Genomic DNA, 9,683 nt, shown 5'->3' with positions numbered 1-9,683 from the left:
CCCCCCCCCCACCCCCCAATACTGATAACACGTCAAAATTCAGACTAATAATACCAATAGTTTTGTTTACCTGTAAGAGTATAAAGAATGAGAACCACAAGACAGTACAGACCATGTCATTTACATAATATAATCATCATCAACATATGGGTAATCATATGGTCACATTTATCATTCATTAACATACAACACCCTAGTTTGCTTGCTAAAAGCACCGACATAGCTAAGCAGCTTCTGCAAATCCTACTCGCAGATTGCCAAAGTCAAAAACCGTGTGATATACTCCCATGAAGACATCGCCAAGAATCCTGCATAGATTTTTTTTCTCCATAAGTGCATGTATAATAAATCAAGATATTCTGCAAGGCAAGTTTAGCTGCATTGGATCCACAATTACAAATCATAGATTGGAGTTTGCTCTAAGTTAACACACTGAAAGAGGGGGGGGGTGGATTTGGATTATCTCACTAGAAGCACCAAATACAGCATGGTCGTCTCAAAACCTCCGGACAAAGGTCCTCTCTGTTAATACTGTAAAAGTGTATATGATTAATTAAATAGGGATATCTTGCCTACCTCCATAATAATTGTTCATGCCTTTTTTGTGCATTATAGCAATTAGTGGCATTTAACAGGGCAATCCTAATCTTGGAGAAAGAAGTCTTGACAGAAGTAGCAAATCAATTGATGTGTAACACCAATGCACGCATCAGTATGCATTGCCTCACCTATACACATATAGGTGCATGAGTTACAAATAGACAAGAACTTAATTATGTCATATGAAAACCTACCAGAGGGGACCACGAGGAGGAGGCACATCAAATGCAATAAACCCGCTCAAGCAGACAGTGAGATCGCCCTCTCCAATTTTAAGGATGTACTGACAAGGATGGATATAACTCATCATTAAGCATGACTTATAAAGAGACGTACCAGAATTAACTCATATATATATATATATATATCAGATGAAATCACACCTGTTCAGGAGTAAGATTGAAAAGTTTATCCCCAATGGTAAATGAAACATTTGGCATGCTTGCTATGCTATTGCAGTCAATAACTGATTCTCCAGCCGGGCTTGGGAGGCTCTCACACAACTACAACAAAGTAAAAAAATGGAGCACAATTTACCATCAAGGCTTCAATTTGGACTTCTAATTTCCGTAAGAGTAGAGATCATATTTGTGTAAGATAAAAGACCTCATTGACATAGTGGAAAACTATTTCTTTTGTTTTGTTTTGTCTAAGCTGATTCTGAACCCAAACAACGGCCATCTCACAGGCAACACATAGTAAGTCATTACTGATAGATGTCCCTTCCTTGTTTTGCATTTCAACCACTGTTTCAATGTTGGTGCTGCATGGAATCAGATATGGGTCTCAATAAGGCAAAGAAAAGAATTAAGAATCAAGATAAAAGAACTTTCTGACCTCACAAACTGAGATCCATCAGAAAAGCATACACCAATCTGTGAACATACTTGGCCAGGTTGTACCTGCAAAGCAGGAGGAAGATATTATTGACTTTCCTGTAATATTCAAAATTTGAATAAATGTAGGAATATTGAGAAAAGGGACAATGAACAAATATACCCCAGTTGTCAAGATTTCCCATATTAATTCCCCATATTGAGAAATAACTTCTTTACATTCCATGCTAACTATTCCTTCTGCTCCAATGGCATGGTTGATTTCAGTAACAACTGTCTGGAAATTGAAAAACCAACCATGAGAGTTCACACAAACTAATGTGAAACTGAGTCGAACTTATACATCATCGTGAAAAAAAATAATAATAATAAAATAAAATGCATGAGCCCATACAGTTGGACCAGCGAGTAAGGACGTCCCTGAATCCACTATAGCAGCACAACCACCCTCGCATAAACCTGAGAATTGTGAACTCAGAATTAATAAAAGATTGTCAGATTTATCAGAAAATAAATTACAGGTAATGGATTCATTTGGCTTTACCAACGCTAATGGTTACAATGAAGCACTTTCTACAGCACTATTAGTAGGGAAACAGTTTTAACCAACATTTTGTCTGGCGCATTTGATAGAGAAGGATTATAGGGAAACAGAAAACATATACAAGTTACGAAAACCAGGACCCACTGCAGACGAAATTTTCATTCTTCCTGATCCTGAAAGCGAGATAAAACAAACAAGAAAAAGGAATTTGGTATCTTCACATATTTTATTCAATATTTTGCATGAAGTCAGTTCTGAAGAGAACTTTTATAACAGGTTTCCCAAAGTCCCAACACACAGCTGTCATCATTCAATACATGCAAGGATGATAATTTTATTTCCTGTGGGTCAGAGTATAATTTCCCATACCTTAGAAACAACACCTAGGAAAACCAAACACAAACATAGCCACAAAGTATGTTCTTTAGTAGTTTCACCATTCTCATGCGTCGAGGATTGAAAAGATACACTTTCTCAATCGTATTTTGACACTTGCAACATGATTTTATAGCTTCTTTTTTTTTTTGTAATAAAGCGTCCATTGGTGGCCAAGAAGCTGATGCAGTGGAGGAAAGAGAAAGCCATTTATATCCTATGGACTTTAAGGGATATAAAGATTAAACAAGGGGTTTCCAGAGGGGATTTTCAGACATTTCCCTAGGTTTATTTTTTTTAACATGAATATATTTCCTTGAAAATATCCTTTGCTGTCAAGAGTAGCAGACATCTCAGCCTTGGATGGTGATGTGGATTTAAAAATCCAGGAGTGCAAATTGGGGATGATTTTCACTAGCAAGGAGATCTTGGATTTCCCACCCCCACTGCAGTCTTCCCTGTCTCCTTCCTCCACATACAAGAAGTGATTTTCATTGTTGAACAAAATACGGTAGGTAAGCAAAGGGTTTGGGTTTGTTATATAATGCATCACCTGTTGATTGGTTCCCAATAAGAAAATCTCCCATTTCAATCTGGAGAAAGAAAAGGCACCAAAAACAACAATAGACAAATCATTGGAAGTGCTTGGAATGGCAAAGAAAAACGAAATAGCACAGCTATGATGAAAACAATAGCATTGTGATTACCCACCTGCCAGTAGCCCTTTTCGGTGACCGGAACATAAGTATGTTCACCATTAAAGTGTTTTGGATCAACACCACCAAAAATGATTTCACCTCCCTCTTCTGCCCCAGGATCTCGATTAAGCCAAAAAGAGAAGACTGGTTCACTTACCAAACCTTGCTCTACCATGTTGTACCTGTATTCTGAGCATTATTCAGGATGTTCAAGGCACTTAAGAGTGAACAAGAATTAAAATTCATTTTTGCCTTCCTCTGCAAATAATAGCCAAATTATTCAAACATAAAATATCTGAATAGCCACACACAAAAAAAGAATCATATCCAAAAATTCATTGTTCAATTTGTAAATCCACCAAACCATCAACGCGACAAAGATGGAAAAAATGTTTAAAATATCTTTTTTCTAAAATTTCATCGTTAACATGCTCTGAAATCCATAAAGTTGAAAGAAAGCTCAACTATAGAGATGGACGATTTTAAGGGTATCTTAGCACTTAAAATATGAATTGCATATCTGAGATATCTCTAGGTATCTGTCATCTCATGTTTAGCAACCAAAAATCTGGTAAGAGATACAGGTTTTTTCTTCCATGGGATAAGATTTATTTTTAAGTGTTTTTCAGATATTACTCTGAACTATACCAGACAGGCACCACATTCGCAACAGAAATTTCCTGAAATCCGAGTCCAAGTATCCCATCAAACTTTGCAATAATGAAGGAAAGACTCCCTTCTTGTGTAGCCTCAATAAAAACCTGAAAGATAGCACATCAATAACTTTCACTGCATAGATATCACAATATCTATCCTAGAAAAGTTCAAATAAATAACCCTTTTTCTGGTAAACATTTCAAATAAATAACCCACCTGATCTTTGGTGATGAGATCCCCAACTTGTACATTATCCTGGCTGAAGAAGCCAGATATTGATCCAGATCCATAATCAATCTCACAAGACTTGCCTAAACCAAACCTCACAAGAACAATTTCAGCATAGGAAACCTCAAGCAGCAGTCCTCAAAATCTTATATTTCTTAAAACAGATCCTAAAGAGATCATGAAAGTCCAACAGACAATGGGCATGCAACATCACCTATCTTTGTATATGTGCTGGAGCGGCTTGCCTGGTACTTGGAGTGGAAATAGCAAGCAACCTGCAAGGAAATATATAATGACAAAAGGTTAGACCGATTGTAATGGAAATCAAGACAATTAGATCCACTAGAACTCACAGAAAGATAGCATTTGGAGGATGGAACCCAGAGGTTGGAGCTTCCAGTATCAAATATGACAGTAAAGTTCTGCGGCGGAGAACCAATGCCAATCTCTCCAAAGTATTGGGCATCCAAATAATTCCTCAGAGGTACTACATCTGCATCTGGATTACCCAAATTATGATGGGAGTACCAAGGACCCCCTACATACTTCCCCACTTCCTTTGCAACTCTTGCAGCTTTTATATTATCAAGAGCCAAGGGCTTTTTCTCTAAACTGATTTTCAGTAAACCGTTAGAAGTGGCATGGGATGCCAAGGAGCGAATTATCGCTGACAAACAGATGAGAATGAAAAGAAACTTCTGTGCCATCTTTCCCTGATTAAAAAACAAAAGAGAAACCTCATCACCACTGAGATAGAGAGAGTGACCCAACAAGCATCAAGAAAAGTAAGCTCGAAGTGGACACTAATCTTGTGCCACTGGATATAAGTAATTGTGGTGGGAAAAATCAGGATGTACTTGATAGTGTAAATTTTTTATAAGAATTGAGAAACAGGTAGTACTACCAATGGGGTTGGTAGCCTAGTGGTGAAAATGCCCTCAACCCATCACCGCTCGAGTCGGCTGGTTGTGGGTTCAAGTCTTGGCATGCCCACTATCGCCCATTGGTCCTACGGAAGCCCCGCTTTCCGTACGGGGGCTTCTCCTGAGGGCTATGATCACTACCATGGAGCACCTTTTTCTCATTACCAAAAAAAAGAAACAGGTAGTACTCATAATTATGTTATCGGATGCATGAGCTAGTTCTAACATATTTACATTAAAATCATCAGAAATTCAAGGAAAACCAAGAGAAATATAAACATAAACAGTATATATAAGATACATTAACAGTACATATAACTTAGAAATCAAGGAAAACAGATATTAAGTAATATATAGAGCCGTACTATGGTACGTTTTACACGCAAAAGCAAGAATATGAACTGAGACCCCCTTAAATTGTACAGAATAATGATATTCTGAACTAGTATATGTGATCAAAGGATACAACCACAAAAACCTAACTTAAGACTCTTTTTCTAGTGTTATCAGCAACTAGGTGACAATAGATTAAGCTCATGAAGCTCTTCATATGCCAAGACGGAAATCATGGAGCAGAACGGGGGAAATTTTTTGAACCTGCCACTGAAGGTTCACTCGAATAGAATATTAAAAAATGTCAAAGTGATGCATTGATGCTTTTGAGCACATAATCAACTGGTCAGGAAAATCAGCAAGAAAGAAAAATTAAATTGGGAAAATTGATTGTGCCGAAAGAGGCCATAAACAAAATTGCAACACAAATTCACAATCACCCCACAGAAACGCATACATCATGCAAGCATATTATTTGAAAAAAAAATTTGTAAGAAGATACAAAAGGGAAGAGCAGGCACATACACATATAAAATGACACAAGGACTATTAAAGCCAGAAACTGGTAAGCAGAATTGCTAAATTACAGGAAAAGGCTAATATTAACTCATCAGCTGACTGTGATTGTCATATTGAGAATTGTCAAAGTCACACCGTTTTTATTGATGATGGTGGTGGTGGTGGAAGGAAGTTCATTTCAAACCTTCGTGAGCTTGAGGCGTCGAGCAAAGTCGGAAAGACCGGGCACTTGGGCAGGGACTAACCAGAGCTCCACAGAACAAGGGAATGCTTTAAATTTGGGGACTTGCCATCGCCACTCCCTTTTTTCATTTTTGTTAGTCATAACAGTGGCGTGAACCGCGATTGTTTCACGCCACTGTTATGGAAGCGTATTCACCAAAAAATCCCTACAGATTCAGTAAACTACCTAGAAATTTCCACAGAATTGGAGCTCTGATATGTACAATAAGAAGGATAAGGAATGTGGTCACCAGTGGCGGGCAACAGCAAGCCTAGCGCACAATCTTGTCCACCCCACAAATCGAAGGACGCTTTCCTGGGTGCCGGCCGTTTAAAGAAGTAAGAACTTGCAGTCTTTTGCCACTTCTTATTGCAAGGAGAGTAAAAGGGAAAGGGCTGTAAGTTAAACTTTCAAACCTTTCAGTTCATGAGGAATTTAGATTCAGTCCAATGCTGGAGAGAGCCAGCGCCACATCCAACGGTTGGGAACTTGGGATCCCCTCGGGGTGCCTGGGTACTCTAGCCGTCCGCAAGAGCTTGTCACAGGAAAAAACATAAAACAAGTAAACACGAGGAGGAGAGAGATCTTTAGCTGTTAAACTCCCCCCCACGCCCACCATAAAATTCTTATTAACACAATCAACATATTTTCCTCAATTTTAAAAAGAAGAAATATCACTCCCATCCCTTGTACTTTTGACGAAATATCATTTTCTCCTCAGACATTTTTAAAATATCACTCCTCACCCCAAATCTGAAAGATTTTATCGACTGTTTCTTCCCATGAGAAATGGACGTCAAGTCTGTTGAGAAACCTCACTCTGCATTGGTTTTGATGATAATAAACAAGTGACTTTCTAATGACTATCTACCTAATATCATGTGAAGGACCTATGCTAAGACGCTTGATCTCAAGACAAAAACATGCCAAGATGATTGTGGTCAAGAGTCAAGACATACAACATTAAGCCACAGAAGAGCTTAGGAGCAGAATGAAGCTCAAGACATGGATATAAGGAGAAGACAAGAAGATTTGGATATAAACAAGTGATTGAAGACTTGAAGACATCCTGAAGAGAACTAGATTAGGTTGTAATAGCACACACGGCATGCACCACACTCATGCATGTATGTGTTAGTCAAAAAACAACGTCAAGTCAGCATTCCAGTTATAGTGAGTCATCAAGAACGACTGCCTCGTCGAACCATATATGAGGCTCCAAAGGAGTGGACTTTAACAAAAAAAAATGGAGCAGCTTTCTATCTATATTACACAGCAGTCCATATGAACTCAAGCGCTCACTTTCACTGAGAGTCTATAGCCACAGGTACGAGAGTCATGCTCCCAAGCAGGAAGTCATCCAACGCAATAAGGCGATCATCTCGCCTAGGAATGGGGTTCAGGTATTGTATTAGACCGGCAAAATCCCACCAGGTCTAATTAGGTCAAACAATTAGAAAGACCCCCGAAGCAACCCAAGTAAAATTACCTCTCTTGTTTAACTACTAGACAGTTAAAACAAAAAACATAGGCCATCCGGTAATTACCGGATTGAATCGATAACTACCAGTTAGGCTTTGTGAACATAACACTTATCAATCTTGGCCAACAGAGGCCAACCGGTAATTACTGGACTGAACCGGTAACTACTGGATGTTGTTCAAAAATATCTCCGGCTAATCGGATTGCTTCCGAATGTACAGAACCCATCAGAGGCCATCCGGTAATTACTGGATTGAACTAGTAACTACCGGATGCCTTCTAGAAGGTTTAGCCAATCTCCAACCGCTATATTCTAAACACCAACGGCTATTTTTGGGCAATGGCTACATGATCTGGTAATTACCAAATCCAAGATGAGTGGTTTTCTACTCGTTTGAGTTTATACTCCTTCCTATTTGGGTGATTTTGTTACCTAAGTTAAGCCTAAAACCTTCACCCATATAAATACCCCACGGCTTTATTAATTAACAATTAAAAAATCAATCAATCATTATTACCAAAAGCCATTGAGTGATACAAGTCTTATTCTTTTGAGTTCTAACTTTGTGGTCAAACCCAAACTCCAAGGAACTCAAGTACTGACTGAAAGTCTCTATCAGCCTTCGTATACAAAGGGAGACTATTCAAGTGCATTTTATTATTATTCATCTCATACTTATTGCACGCACCGCACGAGGTAATGCAATAACTCTATTCTATTTTATTTTTTCTATTACACTTGTCTAGACTATACTTAGGCTAGTGTAGGATTCTCTTATCCTAATAAGATTGTAAATGTGTCTCTCTACCTGTAAATGAGATTGTGAAGAAAATGGGGAGAACTAGTGGAATACCTTACAGGAGGATCTTGTAGGGAGTGGACTAGACTCAAGTTGAGTCTAAATCTTAGTGTAGTGCGATTGTATTCATTTTATTCCGCAATTCTTTTGTTCTACAATCACACTTGGGAGTCCAAATATTCGAAAAGATTTTAATTTTCACTAATATAACCTATTCACCCCCCTCTAGGTTATTTCAAAGTCATGAATTTATGTTTCCTAAAACTCAATCTACCCTCACACATGTGCAATACCAATTATAACATTAAAAAAAAAAAATGAAAGAAGATGATTCCTCTCTCTCTCTCTCTCTCTCTCTGTCTCTCTCTCTGCAATTCATATTCCTTTTCTATATGAACCCTTAGATTCTAATGATGTTTGAGGCAAAGGTCTATACGGAGACATGGAAATTGGATGTTTAGCCCTCAAGGAGAGAGACAAATAGGGGACCGGACAATATTGGTTGGACCTCCTAAAATTAGGTCCCTACTCAAGGTCTCAAAAGATCAAAGTCAAAAACCTTATACTATAGGGGCATGTCTCAAGATTCTCAATTCAAAGAGAAATATAGCCAAGGAGTTATACCGTATAACTGGAGAAGGTGATAGGAATGGCGAACTACAACCAGATTTCCAGTAAGAAAAATATCCTCACCAAACCCTATGGATAGAGTTGTAAATCGATGAGAGAGAGAGAGAGAGAGAGATCTAGAAGGAAAACTCAATTTTCACCAGGGTAACGAACCATAGGAGTCACTGACCATAGAGGAAGATGTTCGAAAAGTTGATTATGGCATCTAGACTCCCGACGAATGTTGATCACAGCACGAGAGTACAACACTTGTTCCCTGCAAATGCCAATATTTAAAATAGCCTTATACTAAGAGATTCACTTAGAGAAGGAAGTATATAAATAAAGACAATTAATATGTTGATGTACGATGTCTTGTATTCCATCTCAGTTTAACCCAGAGACTGCTGATGTAGGCGCCTTGACATAACAAAACGGCGGTCCCACTTGCCAGTAAGCAGGTCGTGGGGATTGTGCCCCGGCTTGTTTTTTTTATTTGAGGGCAGTTTCGTACTTTTTCTGATTAGGTTTTTTTCGCTATATATTTGTAGTGATGTTTTTTTCTCTGTAATGCAAGCAATTTGAGAGAGGTGTGAAGACAGGCACTGTAACCCTATTATCTATTGATAGTAAAGCAAAATCTCATATCACTAAGGACGTAGGAATCTTGTCGAACTTCGTAAACCTATGTGCATTGTTTGTTTTTATTTTTCCATTATCTTCTGCATTACATTTAGGGTTGCGTTTCTACATAATATAATTAACGTTAATTAGCATATAAATTTGGATACATTAAAAAGGAAAGGCCAGTTACAAATTTAGAAATCAAATAGCATTTTAATTGTAGTTATCTCCG

General features: G+C 38.1%; 1 protein-coding gene across 4 annotated transcripts; it reads right to left on the bottom strand.

Moving 5' to 3' along the window:
• Positions 1-38: 38 nt before the first annotated feature.
• Positions 39-6,488, bottom strand: LOC122063721 (aspartic proteinase-like). Of its 4 annotated transcripts, none has more exons than XM_042627420.1 (15): positions 6,353-6,488; positions 5,898-6,251; positions 4,292-4,651; positions 4,153-4,213; positions 3,927-4,021; positions 3,702-3,814; positions 3,067-3,235; positions 2,909-2,948; positions 1,831-1,895; positions 1,600-1,713; positions 1,438-1,502; positions 1,207-1,363; positions 984-1,103; positions 795-883; positions 39-308 (listed from the first exon to the last, which is right to left on the bottom strand). In XM_042627420.1, the coding sequence occupies exons 2-15, from the start codon at positions 6,036-6,038 to the stop codon at positions 224-226; spliced, it is 1,674 nt and encodes a 557-aa protein (XP_042483354.1). In that variant the 5' UTR covers positions 6,039-6,251; positions 6,353-6,488; the 3' UTR covers positions 39-223. The 4 variants fall into 4 exon arrangements, with proteins under 4 accessions (XP_042483354.1, XP_042483355.1, XP_042483357.1 ...); XM_042627421.1 differs by having other exon boundaries at positions 6,160-6,251; XM_042627423.1 differs by lacking the exon at positions 5,898-6,251 and having other exon boundaries at positions 6,353-6,477.
• Positions 6,489-9,683: the final 3,195 nt, after the last annotated feature.

Source organism: Macadamia integrifolia, unplaced genomic scaffold (genome assembly GCF_013358625.1).
Source record: "Macadamia integrifolia cultivar HAES 741 unplaced genomic scaffold, SCU_Mint_v3 scaffold1431, whole genome shotgun sequence".
Taxonomy (NCBI): domain Eukaryota; kingdom Viridiplantae; phylum Streptophyta; class Magnoliopsida; order Proteales; family Proteaceae; genus Macadamia; species Macadamia integrifolia.
The sequence above is the reverse complement of the archived record's forward strand: the minus strand, read 5'-3'. Positions and strand labels throughout refer to the sequence as shown.